Raw genomic sequence first — 19,915 nt, 5'->3', positions numbered from 1 at the left:
ACCATCCATGAAAAACATCAAATAAATCGAGCAACACACATAACCATCCATGAAAACAGACATAAATGTGACAAAGTTCCTGTTTTTTCATTCTCACTGACAAAATCCATAAAACATCAAATAAATCGACCAATACACATAACCATCCATAAACTATTTAAAAAAAGTTGTAGGTGGCAGCAGGGGTGGGCAATCGGAGATATTATGGCATCTCGACTGATATCTACGTCGTTTGTATCAATTCTACCATCCGTAAGTGCGACATAGCACTAAAAACAACACTTTTGGTGTCACTTCTTAAGTGGAAAAGCTTGGAAGTATAAAACGGTATCATTGTACTAATTATTGTCCAAAAAGCCTTAACTGGATGTTTGTAAAAACACCTCCCATATGTTCCTTCTCCAAGCCCCCTTAATAAGCTACGCAATTATGGTCCACCAAACACAAATTGATTAAATAAGATTATTAGAGTCGTGGTTCTGTTAGTAGAGCGTTGGAATTCAAACCAGAGTGTCAAGCGTTCGATTTCTGCTTGGGTATTTTTTTTCAATCACAGTTTTGTCCCTTCTATATGATTATTTTTCAGATAATCCATTATTTTTGTAAATGTGGTTCACTTATTTTTTAAACTTGTCAAGCATTTTGATTCACAAGGAAATGGAGGTCATCCAGTGCATAGTTTGCAACTAAATTCTTTGTAGATCACTAAATCCATACCCCAACGAGTGGCGTAATTTTGTCAAAATCTTGGGAGGGGGAGGGGGCAAAGTTGGAGCCAAGTTTACCAAATGAAGTAAAAATGACAGAGAAAACTGAAAAAGAAATATATAGTAATAAAAAAAGTATAGATGTACTAAAAAAACTGACCTGTTTCTGTGAATTCTTGAATTATGCAGGCATACCTTAATTTTGACAAGATTTTTGAAGAAACTAAATTCCAGCAAGTGGCGGATCCAGGGTGGAGGTGGCGCGTGCCCTCCCCCCTAACATAGCCTAAAGTAGTGTAATTTACTTAATTAGCGCAAGATTGCGTTAATTAAACTTGCTCCTAACGCAAGTTTATTGGATCAACCTGTCCCCCCCTAAGAAAATCCTGGATCCGCCCCTGATTCCAGCTGGGGGATGGGAGCAAACTGAGGTCTTGGGGGGAGACTGAGGCCTGGGAGGGGCAGTTGCCCCTTTTTTTCCATAGCAAATTACGTCCCTGATCCCAACACCTTGCCACTTAGGGAGTGGATAAGTGTAGTCATGTGTTTCTGGAACCACTCGAAGCTGCATTTTAAAAGAAGGATTACTTATATTTATATAGTTACTTATTCAAATTATTACTTAATTTTAATATTCAAAAGACAGGATAAAACTATTTTTAATGTATAGCCTATAGAGGAATCATAGTCCTAAAAACCTATTTGCATTTTTTTTTCCTGTGATATTCTTTTAGTTGTCAGGTTACATTCCAACTTTTTTTATGGCTATTCTACACCTGCATGTCTAAGGTTTTTTGGTGTTTAAAAGGAGGGAGGTTTTTACTAAATTTTGCAATTGTTTTGATAAGAGATCTTAAATATTATTTGTTAGTATATAATAGTACATAAACAGCGCTTTACTGAAAACACAAAACAGTATAGTAGTTTTGGTACAGTAAAAGTAAACCATTTAAGGACACTTTTAACAGTATAAAAATAAAGCATTTTAGGATTGTTGCTTAATTTTCGTATGTACAATGAGCTCCGTCCAATGACTTATTGTCGTTTTGGATCTCAAAAGGATACTTTATGATTATTGTGCAGACAAGTCCGAAGTGAATAAGTATTGATAGCATTAGGACTACAGATTCACTTAAGAATTTGTATCATAACTTAAAATTCTCCGTTGTGTAAAATAACCGGATTTCCATAGTTCATGTTGTAGTTTATTTGCTCTTCATTTCGGCTAGTACTAGGTGAGACCAAGATGTTACCTGATAAAGCAATCCATTACCTTTGTATGCTGTCTAATGTTTTTACACTTCTGAAGATAATATTTATGTTTATGCCTGAGTTTTTAAGGTAATTTAATTGTATACTGAAAGTGACTGATATTACAGCTCCTATGAAAAGTATTAGATTAGTTTGTTGTTGTGAGGCTATGTACTCACTTTTGACTTTTAAATCAATGTTCTTGTTTTTTAAACTTGGCTTTTTCGTTTTCAGTAAAGCGCTAGTTCTCTATAATCCTAAAAACATAGAGAAATATCACCAATTGCTTTATTTGCACTAGTGTTATCGATATATATTAGATAGGCTGTGAAGTAATAATTTTTGTTTGTCCTAAGTTTCAACTTCGCTCTTTTCTATCCTCAAAAAAACTTAATTTTTTTAATTAATTCAAGGTAAATAGAGGAATTATGGAGCGAAATAAAGTAATTTGGATGAGTTTTCGTAATTTTCATGCCACTGTGGAAGGGGTTCCCTATTATGGAATGTTACCCTGCAAACCGGCTGTACTGATGCTGGATATGGGTAATTGGTTGCAGAATTCATAAAATTAAATATTTTAAGTTTTAAGTGCTCAAAATTTAAGGATCAACTGATAAATTGAAGTTTTTTATTTTTTTTTTTTTTTTTTTCTTTTTTGGTTTGTAAGTGTTGGTGGTGCATAAACGCGGTTATTAGTTTTGAAAAGTATAGATAAAAATGTTAATAATAAAAATTAAAAGTGGAGGTACTTAATTGCTATGATTCTCTTCTCTTTTATTTCTTTTTTTAGAACTGCAAAGTCCAGGTTCTTTTAATGATGCTGGCGATATATTTGGACGTTACTTGATCTACTTAGAGCACTTGCACCACTACTTTTGGTATTTTCCAAGACGTCAATCTTGCTTTACTTCATTGACCATTGAAACTGACAAGCTTCTCCCAAGCTTAGAAATGCATTTATCCCTGAGGAAAGAAGCAGACAATAGTTTTAAGGTGATTATTTGATGCTGATTACTATCTAGAATATATTGATTTGTTTTAGAGAGGATGTACTCACTCGTAATGGCTGTATCTGCCCTCCGTAATGTTTTTTATTGTTTTAAAAAATAAAGTTGTGTGACAGAGTCAAACTTTAGCGTAAAGAGCGAGGCGTTGAGGAGAGGACAGCCCCTTTCATATAGGGAATAATTTCTGTTCGTTTTAAGTTTTAATGTCGCTCCTTACTTTCAGCTAAAAAAACTTTTTTTATTATTTAATTTCTGAACATTTTGAACTAATGCAGCTTTGATTTTGAGTCACCTTACATGCATAACTGAAACGAAATTTGCATACTAATTTTACTTATTTTTGGTTAAATGGGTTTCTCGAAATTTTGTTTTGAAGTAACTTATGGATTAACTTACGTAACAAACTTCTATATACGTATTTTTTTATTACGTATATTAGGGAATTCGCGCCCTATTCAATACCTCGCTCATTACGCTAAGGTTCGGATTTTGTCCGAATCACAAACACCTGAATCACAAAGGCCGGTTTATTAGAATAGATAGCTCTTTTGAAAGCATAGAGAGCATAAAGCATGAAGAGCGAGGTATTCACTAGAAGGCAAACCCCCTCATATACGTAATAATTTCTGTTCGTTTTAAGTTTTAATGTTGCTCCTTACTTTCAGTTGAAAAAACTTGTTTTTTTATTTAATTTCTGATCGTTTTTTAAATAATGCTGGGAAATCCTGTGCCCTCTTCATAGAAATGTCACTTCCCCCAAGGAAATATCCTCCCCCGTAATCCCCTTCTCCGAGCTCCCCCCCCCATCAGAAAAAAATTGCTCCTGAAAACGTCTGTATATTTCCCATTAACCAATATTATATGTAAACAATGGGCAAAGTTCATAACTTGCACCCCTTCCCCGGGAACTGTGAGGCATTAAGTTATCCTCAAAGACACATTTATTAAATTTTCGACTATGGTGAACAGACTGGATATCTCAAAATTTTGATTGGGTGACTCCTGGAAAAGAATGAGCGTGGGAGGGTACCAAGTTGCACTCCAATTTTTTGGTCACTTAAAAAGGGCACTAGAGCTTTTAATTTCCGTTCGAATGAGCAGTCTCAAGATATTCTAGGACTACTAGATCAATATGATCACCCCTGGGGGAAAAAAACAACAACAAATAAACACGCATCTGTGATCTTTCTTCTGGCAAAAAATAAAAAATTCCACATTTTTGCAGATGTGAGCGTAAAACTTCTATAGTAGGGTTCTCTGATACGATGTATCTGTTATCATCCTTTTTTTTAGAGTTTCGGTTACTATTGAGACGGGTCGCTCCTTACTTACAGTTCGTTACCACGAACTGTTTGAAAAATACAAAATTCCACATTCTTGCAGATAAGAGCTTGAAACTTATACAGTACGATTCTCTGACACGCTGATTCGATGGTGTGATTTTCATTAAAGTTCTATGACTTTTAGGAGGTATTTCCCCCTCTTTTTCGATTTTTTTTTCGAAAAAAGGGCCAATTTCCTCATGCGCATAACTTTTGATGGGTAAAACTAAACTTGAGGAAACTTATATATTTGAAATCAGCATAAAAATTTGATTCTTTGATGTATCTATTGGTATCAAAATTCCATTTTTTAGAGTTTCGGTTACTATTGAGCCCGGTCGCTCCTTACTTACAGTTCGTTACCACGAACTGTTTCATCACTTACAGTCTTCTGAATGGAATGTTGTTTGGCTGATTTCAAACTGACTTAATTGTGCCATGTCTGCCTCCTCGGGGATTTCTTACCTATTGAATGACCTTACATCCAGGATTTTTTTAGTAAGATGATCTTGATTTTTAATGTAAAATCTATTGAAAAGTTTGCAAAACGTGCTCAGAGCCCATTTCTCTGAAGAGGGGAAACATATTCCTCCTTGTGAGGAAATTAGGAAAGCGGGAAATCGTCCTTAATCTTATATTATCTCTTAGAAAGATGAGTACGACTATTTTTCGATGCTCACTATACCTTATTCTATCCACGTCAGCAGTACCAGTACTTTTTGTCTATTTTATACATTTGACGATGGACAGAAAGTTGCCTGTCTAGTGTAGTATAAGGTTCTCACTTATATTTCTCTTTTATTTCAGGCGAATTTTGTAAACAAAGGTATCGTATTTGATTGGTTTTCCAATTTCCAATTGGAAAAAAACAGCGACGACGAAACCGGGTCATTTTCGTTTACGGCATGTGGTAACTGGAATAACGAAAAATATTTTCTTAAGTACAGCAGTGATATCGATGTCAGTACTGGGACACTGGCCAGATCAGACTTCAGCTCCTTCGTGTACGAGAATATAACTGGAAGTGACAGATGTTAGTGTTTTAATTTTCGTAACAGTTCCATCATGCATGATTTTATCTGTCTTGTATTATTACGTAGCAATGGCGTCAGTTACTTTTACTTTTGATTGGATGAATAAATAACAGCGATGCATTGTTTCATTCATTAAAATTGCAGAGTTGTCTTGTACTCAAGGATAAAATTACTCTGAATTTTGTGGCTCTATTTTGTTTTCTTAGGGGATCTCGGTAACCATTCTTTTATTTTAGCTGCAGCATTTGTTTTCAACTTTCATTAATTGGAGCATGACAACAAACCCTTTTTAAATTGACAAGCTAACATCTTGTCCATTTCTTCAGAAAAATATGGAATTTCCTCCTTTTTTTAAAACGCTGCCATTACTATACATGAAAGATATAGCTGTGGCAAGGTTTTCTGTCTTAATGTGTCTGATGTCTTGCTTCTTTGTTTCTACTTACCGAATCTATTGATCGCTAATGTTCCTCGCGTTGAGCTAAATTTACATGTCTTTGTTTTTTTTTCAACACTTAAGTGGAATCTAACATTATCAACCAATTTATCACCAAAATGCTAACCACAAACACCATTTCCCTTGGTGCAATCGCCTTTTCTGGAAACAGTTAAGCTAAAAATAGCCCAAGAAAAGATTACGCTAAATTCAAATTCCTAATGATAACTAATCAATTTCTGTATGAATAATTGTTCATTATTTTTTCCGGTTTGCTACAGTCTAAGCTATTTAGTTTGGTGGAATTATTAAAGGAATATATTAAAGCATTTTTGTGACAATAATTTGTGTTCTCGTCAATGGTAAGTCAACGCCATCTGTTACCAGTTCCAATCTATCAGATGATTCTGCGTGTTGGTCTGAGAGGGCTTGATTCTGACCACAGTAGACAGAATATACCCAGTAAGCTTATCGCAGATCATTTCTTGTCTTCGTGAACAAAAAGCTCCTCCCACTTATTTCTGCATTAGCGGGAATGCGGGTTAGTCTGTTTCCGTTTGTTTAAATGCACTTTGATGTAAACAGACGGAAACAGAATACCCTGAAGCCCCGCTAATCTGACTTCGCCTATGTATATATCTGCAAAAACGTTGTCCGGAGCACTCGCACCCCGGTCCGGGTTTTTATAATGGGTGAGATAGAGAATGATCATACTGCTAATTATATAAACTGTGATTCTGACAATGTATATGGGGTTGGTTTGGATATTTTCCGCCTCTTTATGGACTAGCCAGTTCATGTAAAGCAAAAATGTATGGGGACATAACTAAGCTTACTTTATAGCTAAATAGTATCAATCTTCTGTGGTTTATAAAAAAAATTAATTTAATTCTTCGGGTTTGTTAATTCTTAGAACAATTACTATGTCGTGAAGGCTCACAAAGAAGTTAATTTCAATGTAAGACATTCTTGCTGGTAAACAGATCAAACCCATTCCGTAGCTTCCTTTTTTACTAAATAAATTAGGCATAAAGATAATAATATTCTATTTCCAAAAGAGCTTCAAAAGCTCTATGAAACGCAAATTCGGTTTTTATGTCCAGTAAAAACACCAAAGAAACAATAAAAAAAAAACTTGAAAAAAAGTCAAAACTAAATGTGTTGCACATGAAATGAACATATAAAGATAATAGAAAATTAAATGTAGCAGACAAAAAGCTTACAAAAATTAATAAGATAGATTTTATCCAGTAAATTGTTAAAAAAAAAGAGTTATGATGAAAATAATAGATGTAATCAGTGAAAAGTTAAAAAACAAAGAGTGGGAGGTGGATTCACTTATTTCACTTTTCGATCATAATGGGAAGAAAAGTTTCTCTACTCATCGTGTCGAAAATTTTATAGGGGTAAAAACGGGGATTTATGTTGAGATAGAACGAGAGAGGCGAGGTCTATTGAGGAGGGGGGGGTATTTATGGAAAAGTGAATTTGTTTGGGGGCTATAGAGAGCAATGTCTGCAAAACACACGGCAATTTCGGTTCTACTTTCGTCAAGGGTTACCAAATTGGCTCTGCGAAGAAGGAAAATATAATGTACTTTGCCATGATCGAAGATAACTCTTAGGCATCTTTTTTGAACCGCCTCTTTTCTATTCGACAATTCATTGAAAATACTGGGTTACACTCAGTGGCGTAATTTCGTCAAAGTCCTGGGGGGGGGGACAAAGTTGGGGCCAATTTTTCAAATTAAGTGAAAATGACAGTGAAAACTGAAAAATTACCCACATAGTACTATAAAGGTAAGGTTATATCAAAGAAAACTGACCTGTTCCTGTGGATGCTTGATTTTTACAGACTTATCTTAGTTTTGACAAGATTTTTAAAGAAACTAAATTTCAGCTGGGGGGGGGGAAACTAGAGTCCGGGGAAGGGGGGTGGGGCAAACCGATGTCTGGGAGAGGCAGCTGCCCCCCCTGTCCCATAGCAAGTTACGCCCCTGGTTACACTTCAAGCTTAGTTAAGAAATGGGCGTATAGCTGAGAGGTGAATTCCCAAACAGTGTGATGTAGGACGTTTAAGCTAAATACGGAGTTTAAAGAGGGAGACTGTTGTATTTGCTCGTTGTATGATATCATTAATAATTTATTAGATTGCAGCTACTGCTGAAACCATCATTCCATTTTAAATCACTTGAAATTGCAACTTCCAATACTTTCATAGTGCCAACCGAAATTTTAGGGGCTATAGAGCGAGGGAAAGAAGGGTTAGTTTTAAAGAAGTAAATTGTTAAAATTTTTGACAAGGAACTACTGGCTGTCATATTCTGAAAAACATACTTATTTAGCCTTTTCGACAACTTGTCTGAGATTAAACAAGGTTTCGAAGTAACCATAGTCCTGAGTGAATTTACCATCTAAATGAAAATTCTACCTCAACTGTTTTTCTGTTGAGTTGAAGTTATATCAGCAAAGGATTTGCAGAATCACAGTGTTAAGTAAAAAGACCAGCTCAGAAAGCTTATTTTCGTAATAAAGTGACCCCACTATTGACTATTAGCCCCCGTAAGTTGCAGACCCTAACTAACCGAAATATTTTTAAGGTCTAGACAAATGTCACTGTCATAGGTAAATTCCTGGTGGTTTTAAAATCCCAAACATGTGCATATACGGGCTTTAAACCTGCACAATGGGATTCTCTAATTGTTTTGTAGTTAGGGAGGGAGGGAGATACCTCAAAGGGTGCATTTTACTCTTGCATTTTACTGGTGCATCCCAACTCTCATTGAGCCTTCTTATAAGAACAGAATTAGTTCTCAGGAAGAAACGAGGGGAAGGTGAAAGTAGAAATTGATGCATAATCCCCAGGGCCGTATTCATGACTTTTGTTTCGGGTGTTATTTTTTCAGGCGGGGGGGGGGGAGGGGGGGGGGTACGAAAAAAAAACTATAAAAAGTATCAAAAATGTGAGACTTATATTTAATCCCTCTTGATTTCCGGGAATATTTCTGGTCTTTGCTCTAATTACGAAAGTAAAGAGTAAGATTCAACCCCAAAATTAGCAGAATTTATTCCGCATAGGAGTGGGACTGGCCCTTCCTCATCCCACCTCCGCCTCATAGTCGTAGAAACGTCAGAGGATGCTCTTTCTATCAGATATTGAGAGTTCTGGTCCTTTTTTATAAGTTAAAAGTAATTGGAGATCAACCAGCTGCGGGGGGGGGGAGGGAATTTTGCGTGGGGGGAGGTATTTTCTTGGGGTAAACACCGGCTCCTGAGCAAAAACTGTCAAAAGGGGGAAAATTAGGATTTTTTGCATAGTTTGACTGATTTACCTAGTGTTTCTACTTTTTCGCCCAGTGGCACCATTTCACGAAAATGTGAGTGTACTTTAAAAAATCTAGGGAGGGGGGCAATTTTTTTATTTTTTAAGAAAAACACCATAAAAATATTTTTCAAAGAAAATACAAAAAAGATAGGTACTTATTGGTTACATAATAACACTCGAAAAGTGATGTTTGGTTAATGCTATTGAAATAAAACAACATTTGATGAAAATATAATAGTTTAGAAACAAATTTGGGCTATATATTTGCACATTAAGGGGGGGGGGGGATAAAGCAGTGCATATTTTAAATACGTAGTCTAATCAAACCTATTCTGACCTAGCCAAAGCACCAACTAAATATTTAAGTAAATTATGGCTACAATTTATTTTCCAACCCAGCCAAACCTAATTATCTGGCATGAAGAAGTTGCTTGACCAGTTTCTTGTGACATGTTCGCATCATTCGTGATCGAAATTCTCAAGTGTTTATTATATAACCGATAAGAACCAAAAGGTATTTCTAGAAACCTAGGGGGAGGGGTTAAATGCGCCCCTGACCCCATTCCAATTAGTGCCACTATTTTCGTCTCCAAAAACTGATTAAACTAACACAATATACTGTAGATGTCTCTAGAACCAATAGTTGAAACAGGGTGCTACCATTTCGACGAATTGTCATAAGCACGAAACGTCATAACATCGAACCGTCATAACATCTAAAAAATGTATAAGTTTATATAATAGTAATAAGTATATAATAGTTTAGAAACTATGCATATTCCGTTGAAACTATGCATCATAACTAATGAATAATGAAAACCAATAATCTAGAAACTCGGAAGGATCTTTTTCCTTTGTTTAGTCAAAGCGAAAACAAACTTTGGATTTACAGAAAAAAAACTGTTGAGATAGTCCCCAGGAACATTGAATTTAGGTACAGTTGAACTTGGAATTACTCCTGAATCCGCTTCATACATGCATCAGGTGGGTGCTCCAGGGGGCTATACCTGTCCCAAAATTCTGGAAGTTTCTTTTTTTGTGTACAAGGCACCTTTCATGTTTTTATTTTCTTATGTAGCATATAGGCCAAAAGAAATGCCTGCATACTTACCTGACACACATGTCATCTCGGGTTTAGAAATAGTTCTCGTGTTTAACATTTTTCTTTAAGGCACTACTGATTTAGGCCTCGGATTCTATTTTGAGGCAAAATAGCCATAAAAAAATTGAAGTGAACATCGTTCAGGCTCTATTTAGAGCCGGCTTTTCTAATATCACCCCTTCTCCAGACCAAACACACAAAATTCCAACTTTAAGAAAATATTGAGTTACAATTATGTCCTTTGATCGGCAAATATTAAATAATGCAAATCTCGTCGAGGATTCCGAGGCAAAGCACTGCTACCAACGTAACATTAAGTTACTGCTTTTTGTATCAGTTCTCTGTTTAAAATAACTGAATATTCAAGAGGATATTGACGTCATTCAGAACTGCCATTTTAGTATGAAAGTACAGTAGTACCGGGTAGCGGGCGATAGCTGATTGTCTAGGATTTAACCAGTCTTATCACTGTTGTTGAAGGTCTTTTTTAAATCAGCTGATAAGTTTTTATGCGTAATTTAAGGAATACTCTCAAAATTCTAATAAGGTACTTATGAACTAATGCTAAGTTCACACCCACAGAGAATTTTGGCAAAATTCTTTAAGGACCTTGTCGCTATTTTTAACTTGAAATTTTTTGGAAACCTTTGAATATAACCTAGGACCATATCCAGACATTAAGGGGGAGAAGGGCGGTTATACTTAAGGCGACTTCGACTTTCTGTGTTAGCCTACATCCTGGGATACCACTGGGTGTGATTCTTCTGAAAGAACTAGGTCGCCAGACGTTCTCCTTTTTAACATCTGTCCTCCTCCCTTTAAGAAAATGGTATCTGTTCAGGGGCGTGATTTCATCGAATTTCCTGGGGAGAGAGTCAAAGTTGGAACCTCCCAAGTCAAAATGAGCAAATGAAAAATAAGCCATATTTTACCATAAAGACAAAAGTATACTAAAGTAAACTGATCTGTTTCTGTGGATGTTTGAATTGTGTAGGCCTATCTTAGTTTTGACAAGATTTTTGAAGATACTGAATATCAGCTGGGGGAAAGGCAAACTTGGGTCCGGGGGCGTTTGCCCCTCTCCAGCAAATGACGCCTCTGGATTTGTTCTCTTTTTTTTGTGTTTAACCAGTACAAAATGCTTACACAACCAGATTCCCCAACTGAACAGTAAATAGGCTAGTAGTAACAATTTTCAACATTGTAAAATTATGTAAATAAGATTTTGCTCATTAGAACAAGGTGTTTGTAGTGGAATGTTTAGAAATGGTATCCAGGGCTATGAAGAGCAGAGTATACTGCACATAAGTCTCGCACTAGAAACACATGAACTAAACTAGCAGAACACATTTTTTAAGTCGAATCTTTATTTCTTCCCACAATTTTGTAAAGGACAAGGAAATTGTCAAAGGTGATTTGTACCCCTGCCCAACCTTCAAGGCACTTAGATCTCTTCATCCTTTGTTAAAGATATTTCAAAATGAAAGTAGCGCAGCCAATTTAAAAATTGACTTATTAGATATACCAAAAATAACGAATGTTCTTTTGCTAAACAGATGTCCTCCTTGCTGATATTTTCAGATAGTAACCCCGTGAAGAGTAGTACACCAAAAGTAAACCAAAACCAAAAGAGCAATACCATTTGATTACTTATTTATGGTATTTTACAATATTATAGTCGCGTTTGTCACAATGCAATCCCCCCTCCCTGTAATGGTCCAGACTCAGCCTTTGGATATATGCAAAATCAAAAGAAAACATTAAAACAATGAGACTTTACCTTATAATATACATCATGTTTCTATTAGTCAGACTATCATGTTTTCTTCCATTTTTATTCACACTTTTCAATCATTTTTAAATGATTTAATTTTTACAATTATTCATTTAATTTTTCCAAAATTCCACCAGAAAGCACTGAGACAGAGGGGTTTTCATGCATCAAGAATGCAGCAACCCGTTTCATAGGGAAGATATTACCCTTCACGAAATAGTAAACAACGAAGAAACGCCTAGGATCATGTCTGGGACAGTTTGGGGGGGGGGGGGTGCATTGTCAGAAATGCGACTATTATATTGTTAAATATCATAGAATAAGGAATCAAATGGTACCACCGTTTGTGGGCACTGTTCTATTATCTGTATAACACGCGAGGCATTTGTACAGATAAGATGCTAAAGAAACTATTCAAACAGGTTTTGGAGATTTCCTATGCTGAGAATTGCAAACAGTGATTTATCACTGTGTTTATAATATTTGAACTTTTGTTTTTTGGGGTTTAGGGGGGAGGTAACCTAGGTTAGGTTTCGTATTTAATACATGCTATGCTTTACCCCCCCCCCCTAATGTGCAAATGTATAGCCTAATTTTGTTCACAAGCTATTAAATTTTTAAACTATTTTGTTTATTTCATTACCATTAATCAAACTTCACTTCGCGCGTGTTATACAGATAATAGAACAGTACCCTTCTTTCTTAAACTGAATCCTTTAGAAGAGCAGCTCTCATCCGGTGGTACCATCCTCTTTTGTCACTAGGGTACCCTGGATCAAGAAAGCAAGAAAGAGTCGTTTTACCTTTTACACCCTACTCCCAATCACTTCTAACTCGTGAAAAGGGAAACCAGAACCAGAGTTGTTACATTCGAAAGAGCCTTCCTCTCATATTTTGTGACCTTCGATTCAGGGAGTCCTCCTGATCGTAGTTTTAGGGATATAGGAAAGAGGAGCACATATAGTTGTCAACCATGGAGAACTAAGTCTTTCCTCAAAGCTCTATTTAAAATGTTACAATACGCTCACGTTTCTCCTGAAGTTCGCATAACTTGTTCATCATGGATGCAGCAATAGCTTCTCCAACTTAGTAAAGAGCAGGCCACGGCCCATAGTAACCAAAAGTTTAAAAAAAAGTTTTGAAAATAAACCGTCTCCTGAAAAAAATTGGGAATTTTATCTGATTCAGGAATGATAACTGCTTTTTCGATTAATTTTTGTAGTAGAAGTTTATTGTGAAAACACATTCATATGAATTTCAAAAATGAGCCTAAAACACTTTGAAGATAGTTTCGGACCGAAGTTAAAGGTATATCATTTGGATTGCCATGGTTAAAACTACACAGAAGAATTGCAGCCCCCCCCCCGTGAACTCCAGGGTAAACCACTATTTTGCATGGGGAGCACTGCTATGTCTTCTCTTTCTTCTTTGTTTTTCCCAATTTTGCCCAAAGAGAGTCAAAATGCTGGAAGATGAAAAGTCAAAGATAGCAAATCAATTGTTCATCGTCTAAAACCCTAAATAGAAGGTTTAAGTCCCCTCCCCGGCATTCTTGAAAAACCACAGCAAACAGGCACTTTCTGTCATTTTTGCCATGAAATATCAATTCTTAGGGTAAAGATGCCCGGAAATACAAATTCTAATGTAGCTAATCGATTTCTCATTGATTTTGTCATCAACTCATTAATTTTATGGATTAACCTGATATGAATGCTGCAGTGATTGCCAAGATCACTTTTTGCATGTTAAGCATGCCCCTCATTATTCTTTTCTAATTCTTTTATGCTCATATAAGAGATCTTGGTACTTGTTTAGTAGCCGATAAACACGCGAGGAGAAACGCATATACAATGTTAAAGATGCTATTCAAAACCGGGTTTCCGCTGACTAGTGAGGTATTGCTCACTCTGTGGAAACTATTTCAACTTTAGTTTTTTAGGGTTAAAAGGGCAAAAAAAGGTACCTTGGTTAGGTTACATATTTAATATATGCTATGCTTTACCCCCCCCCCTAATGTGCAAATATATAGCCCAAATTTTATCATAAACTGTTATATTTTCATCCTATTTTGTTTTATTTCACTAGCATTAACGAAACTTCACTTTTCGTGTGTTTATCGGCTACCAAACAAGTACCAAGATCTTTAATGGCTCATGTAAAGGCGACTGCTCTCTTTACATGCCTCTTGTAAGCTCATTTTAATAACTCCATCATAAAGTGCCAAGTGGCACCTTCTGGAGTGGGAAGGCTGGAATGTATATTAAAGCAACAGTCATTATCTCCATGGTCAAAATTCCTTTGGAGGTTTAGATTCCCCCCTTTCATGCCTCCTAGTCAGCGAATACTGAAAAACTCTTTTAAAAAAATGCCTAAGTAAGAAACATCATTTATTTATTGTCATTTTCATGAAAATGATGTATTTTTTATGAGCCCATTCTCAAAGATGTCGGTGATGAAATACCTCTCTTATTCTTTAGTTATGTTACAAATTTTCATATATCTTATGGAAATGTTGATGAGATGTAGGTAGTGAAACCTATATTTGATGTCGTATTTCAGAGGCAACTCTGTAGCGTTGCCTATAGTAAAGGCCATACGGCTCCAATGTTTTATTATTTATTATTTTTTTTCCCAGAGGCACTTCATATGGAAGGGGTCGTGTAGAAACTTCAAAGGGGGCTCCTTTGATTGGAAATCGAGAGTTCTAGTGCCCTTTTTAATAGTCGAAAGTGATTGGAGGGTAACTAGCCCCCCCCCACCCCCATCATTTCCCCAAACACATCCAATAAAAATTTTGAGATAGCTATTTTATTCAGCATAGTTTATTTCCAGATAGAAAATATGTTTCTAAGGGGGACGCTCCCCCACAACCCTCAGGGCAAGGGTTTTAAGTTATGCCCTGGGGCATATAAGGTTTTTATAGAAGGCGTTGTCGTAGAAAGTTAAAAAAAGGCTCATTCGATTGGAAATTCAAAGGGACAGTGCCCTTTTTAATAGTTCAAAGTGATTGGAGGACGACTAGCCCTTCCCCCTCCCCCCGCGCCCATCATTCCCCCAAACACATCCAATCAAAATTTTGAGATAGCTGTTTTGTTCAGCGTAGTTGATTTCAAGATAGAAAATATGTTTTTGAGGAGGACACTCCCCCACAACCCTCAAAGCAAGGGTTTTAAGTTATACCCTGGGGGCATATAAGGTTTTTATAGAAGGCATTGTCGTAGAAACTTCAAAAAAAGGCTTATTCGATTGAAAATTCAAAGGGCTAGTGCCCTTTTTAATAGTCGAAAGTGATTTGAGGGCAGCTTACCACCCCCCCCCCTCTCACGCCCATCGATTCCCCAAACACATCCAATCAAAATTTTGAGACAGCCATTTTATTAAACGTAGTTTTAAGTTTTTTATTAAGTCTTTGTTAGGTCTTTGAGGATGACAACTCTCCCACATCCCTCAGGGCAAGGGTTGTGAGTTGTGCCCTGGGGGCATATAAGGTTTTGTATAGACAGAGTTGCCGTAGAAACTTCAGAAAGTCCTCATTCGATTGGAAATTTAAATGGCTAGTTCCATTTTAATAGTCAAAAGCGATTCTAAGGCAACTGACACCCCTTCCACGCTCACTCACCATTTCCCCAAACACATCCAATCAAAATTTTGGTATAACTATTTTGTTCAACGCAGTTGAAAGTTCTGGAAATTATATGTTTGAGCAGGACACTCCTTCCACAGTCTTCAGGGGCAAGGGTTATAAGTTATGTCCTGGGGGCTTAAATGGTTCTTATGGAAGGAATGTTCGTATAAACTTCAGAGAGGGCTCATTCGATTGGAAATTGAAAGTTCTAGTTCACTCTTTAAGCGTCAAAAGAGATTGGAGGGTAACCAGCTTCCCCCCCCCCAAACCCTATTTTCCGAAATGCATCCAATAAAAATTTTAAGATAGCTATTTTGTTAAAAAGAGTTTAAAGATCATATAACAAAAATTCCGGTGTCGACACAACCCCCCAGGGCCCGTGGGCGGGCGTTGTAAGCTATGCCCTGGGGGCATATATTGTTTTTATGGAAGGGATGCTCGTATTAACCTCAAAGAGGGCTCATTTTATTGGAAACTGAAAGTTCTAGTTCACTTTCTAAGAGTCAAAAGAGACTGGAGGGCACCTAGCCCCCCCCCCCCACCCTCCTCGCCCTTTTTCCTCAAACCCATCCTATCAGAACTTTGAGATAGTTTTTTTTTCAAAATGGTTCAAAGACCATATAACGAAAACTCAGGGGTCAACACAGCCCCCATGACCCAAGGGCAGGTGCTGTAAGTTATGCCCTTGGGGAATATATGGTTCTTATTGAAGGGAGGCTCGTAAAAAATTCAGAGAGGTCTCATTTGATTGGAAATTGAAACTTTTAGTTAAGTTTTTTCGAGTCGAAAGAGATTGGAGGGCAACTAGCCCCCCCACGCCCCTTTTTCATCAAATGCATCCAAATAAAAATTTTGAGATAGGCATTAAGTTAGAAATTTCTCAAAAGTCTGATAACAAAAACTCAGGTGTCGTCACAACCCCCTAGGGCCTGGGGGCAGACGTTGTAAGTTATGCCCTGGGGCATATATTGTTCGTATGAAAGGGATGCTCGTATAAACTTCAGAGGGAGTTCATATGATTGGATATTGAAAGTTCGAGCTCACTTTTTGATAGTCAGAAGATATCCGAGAACAACTAGTTCCCAACCCATCTGAGGAAAATTTTGAAAGAGACGCTTCAATTTAAATTTTTTTAAGGATATGGGAGAAAAAATTTGGCGCTTATACAACCCCCCAGGGCCCAAGGGACGGTGTTCCAAGCTTTGCCTCAAGAGCTAGTATGGTTTTTATGAAAGATGTGCTCTTATAAACTTAGTAGAGGACTCATTCTATTGGAAAATTGAATGTTCTTGTTAACTTTTTAAGAGTCAAGAGAATTAAGCTAGCCCCCCCCCGCTTTTTTCCCCCAAACCCGTTCCCTACAAATTTTGAGATAGCCAGCGTTTGGAAGTTGTTCGAAGATTAGATAAAAAAAAACACTCCCCAGAGCCCGGGGCGTTGTAAGTGTTGTCCTGGGGGCGTGTATGGTTCTTATGAAAGGGATGCTCATATAAACTTCAGAGGGGGCTCATTTAATTGGAAATTGAAAGTTCTAGCTCAATTTTTAAGAGTCAAAAGATATCAGAGGGAAACTAGCCCCCCCCCACAGACCAGTTTTCCCTAAGCCCATCTGATAAAATTTTATAATAGCCATTTCATTAAAAATAGTTCAAAGGTCAGATAAGAAAAAATCCTGTGTCGACGGGACCCGCCAGGGCCCGGAGGCAGGCGGTAGGATTAAGGCTTTAGGGGCATATATAGTTCTTATGGAAGGGATGCTCGTATAAACTTCGGATAGGGCTAATTTGATTGTTAATTGAGAGTTATTGTTCGACTTTAAAGATTTAAGTGATGTCGCGGGAAAAGTAGCCCCCCCCCCTCCTCCACGCTCTCAATACATCCTTGCACAACTTGGAGATATGCATTTGGCGAATAATAGTTCAATTTTCATACAACAAAAAACTCGGGTGTCGACACAGCCCCCCCCCCCAGGGCCCGGGGTAGGCGTTGTAATTTATGCCCTGGGGGCATATATGGTTGTTATAGAAGGGATGCTCGTATAAAATTCCTAGACGGCTCATTTGATTGGAAATTGAAAGTTGTAATTCACTTTTTAAGAGTCAAAAGTGATCGGAGGGTAGCTAGCCTCCCCCCACACTCTATTTTTTCCCCAGAGGCACTTCATATAGAAGCGGCCGTCATATAAACTTCAAACCGGGCTCATTCGATTGGAAATTGAGAGTACTAGTGCCCTTTTTAAGAGTCAAAAGTGATCAGAGGGCAACTGGCACCCCAAGCCCTTTTTTCCAAAATACATCTGATAAAAAAAATTTGAGGTAGCCATTTTGTTAAAAATAGTTGAAAGATCATATAACAAAAACACCTTTACGTATGGTCGTTTCGTTAAAAATAGTTCAAAGAACAGATACGAAAAGTTCATGTGTAATCCCCCCCCCCCAGGGCCGGGGCAGGCATTGTAAGTATTACTCTGGGGGCATGTAGGTATCAAACGGTAGACAAGCTTTCATAAACTTCAGAGATGTGTTATTTAAATCGGAAATAAAAGTTGAATCTCAATGTCTAAGAACGAAAAAAGATCAGAGGGCAACTAGCCCCTCCTGCCCTCCACGCCTTTTGGCGTATCGGATGGATAAACCCATCCAATAAAAATTTCAGGTGACCATTTTGTTAAAAATAGTTCAACCATCAGATAATAAAACTCCTGGGTTGACACAACCCCCCAGGGCCCAGGGATAGGCGTTGTAAGTTATACTCTGGGTATATATATGATTCTTATAGAAGGGATACTCGTATAAACCTCAGAGAGGGCTCATTTGATTAAAAATAGAAAGTTCTAGTTCACTTTCAAAGAGTCAAAAGAAATTGAAGCTTAATCTAGTCCCCCCACGCCCTTTTCCCCCAAACCCATCTGATGAAAATTTTGAGATAGCAGGTTTGTTAAAAATAGTTCAAACATCAGATAATAAAAACTCCGAGGTTGACAAAAACCCATTTTTTCAATTTGATATTGTTACTTTGATATCAGTTCTGATACTTTGATGAATATTTGGTTTTTTTTTTAAGTTTTATTTCTTAACAGAGAATTTCTAAAAACTTGAAACTTTTTGCCACCAAAAACGATAAAAAATTTATTTAAAATAAATTATTTAAAAAAATTTTTTTCGAAGAAATTTCATAAACGTTTTAAAACGTTGATAAACAGATAAAAATAACTGTTATATTTAAAACTCAAAACGACCAGAAATTACTATTAAAGAATAAATGAATCCCAAAAAAAACAAAAATTTAATAAAGAATCATAGTAAACACATACAACAAGTAATAATATAAATGAGTAAATAGATCATAAAGCGAGTAATGCTTATATTGAATATGAATATAAAGCTTAAAATGAAAAAAAAATATTTTCCTATTGAATTATAAATGAAACTTAAAACGAACAGTTATTAAATAAACAATCAATGCAGACAAACATGCAATAGATACAAGCTCAGCAGATAAAAATACCTTTTAAAATTCAAACTCAAAACGACCAGAAATTACTATTAAAGAATAAATGAAAACCAAAACGAACAGAAATTAAATAAGAAATCATAGCAAAAACATTCAACAAGTAATAATATAAATGATTAAATGGATGTTCAAGCGATTAATGCTAAGATTGAATATTAAAATAAAGCTTAAAACGAAAAATATATATTTTCCAATTGAAGTATAAATGAAACTTGAAAAGAACAGAAATTAAGTAAACAATCTATGCAAACAAAAATGCAATAGATATTAATATAAGTTAATAAATAAATCTTAAAAAGAGTGAAACTTAAATTGAATATGCAAATCAAGCTTGAAACGAACAAAAATCACTACAAACAAGAGTTTGGGTATAACCTCCTTCTCTCACTGTAAAAGTCTAAAACCTACTGCGTCATTGGCGCTTTACTGAAAACTATATGCGTCTTGAACAGTATTGAAAGTATAAACAACATCAAATTGAATATTTGATGAATAATGATATTAATTGTTGAAAGATCCATCAGTTCAAGAATTTACTGTAATTGTATTTTTATTTTCAATACTGTAAGAACTAGGAAAACAAATATTTGTAATATAATCCGTTTCAAACAGTTCGTGGTAAACGAACTGTAAGTAAGGAGCGACCCGGCTCAATGGTAACCGAAACTCTAGAAAACGGGTTTTTGATACCAATAGATACATCAAAAGAATCAGATTTCAATGCTGATTTCAAATATATAATTTTCATCAAGTTTAATGCTACCCATCAAAAGTTACGCGCCTGAAAAAATTTGGCTGATTTTCAAAAAAAAGGGGGAAA

The 19,915-nt window shown here is 36.3% G+C and overlaps 2 protein-coding genes across 3 annotated transcripts in view; both read left to right on the top strand.

The window, feature by feature from the left end:
- The window catches only part of LOC148955176 (vitellogenin-1-like), a 346,909-nt gene extending 341,468 nt beyond the window's left edge, over positions 1-5,441 (top strand). The window contains exons 18-19 of the mRNA XM_089100639.1: positions 2,749-2,951; positions 5,095-5,441. Of these exons, the coding sequence (XP_088956765.1) occupies positions 2,749-2,951; positions 5,095-5,325 (434 nt within the window). The 3' untranslated portion in view covers positions 5,326-5,441. The remainder of the gene's footprint in view (positions 1-2,748; positions 2,952-5,094) is intronic.
- A 5,192-nt stretch (positions 5,442-10,633) lies between these two features.
- bdg (sodium-dependent transporter bedraggled) overlaps positions 10,634-19,915 on the top strand; it is a 194,357-nt gene continuing 185,075 nt past the window's right edge. For both annotated transcript variants that reach the window (XM_089100627.1, XM_089100621.1), the window contains exon 1: positions 10,634-10,730. The gene's annotated coding sequence lies outside the window, so the exon portion shown is untranslated. The remainder of the gene's footprint in view (positions 10,731-19,915) is intronic.

The sequence above is a fragment of the Artemia sp. Qi Xiang Cuo genome, chromosome 2 (assembly GCF_049724085.1).
Source record: "Artemia sp. Qi Xiang Cuo chromosome 2, ASM4972408v1, whole genome shotgun sequence".
Lineage (NCBI taxonomy): Eukaryota > Metazoa > Arthropoda > Branchiopoda > Anostraca > Artemiidae > Artemia > Artemia sp. Qi Xiang Cuo.
This window is presented reverse-complemented; position numbering and strand designations above follow the sequence as displayed.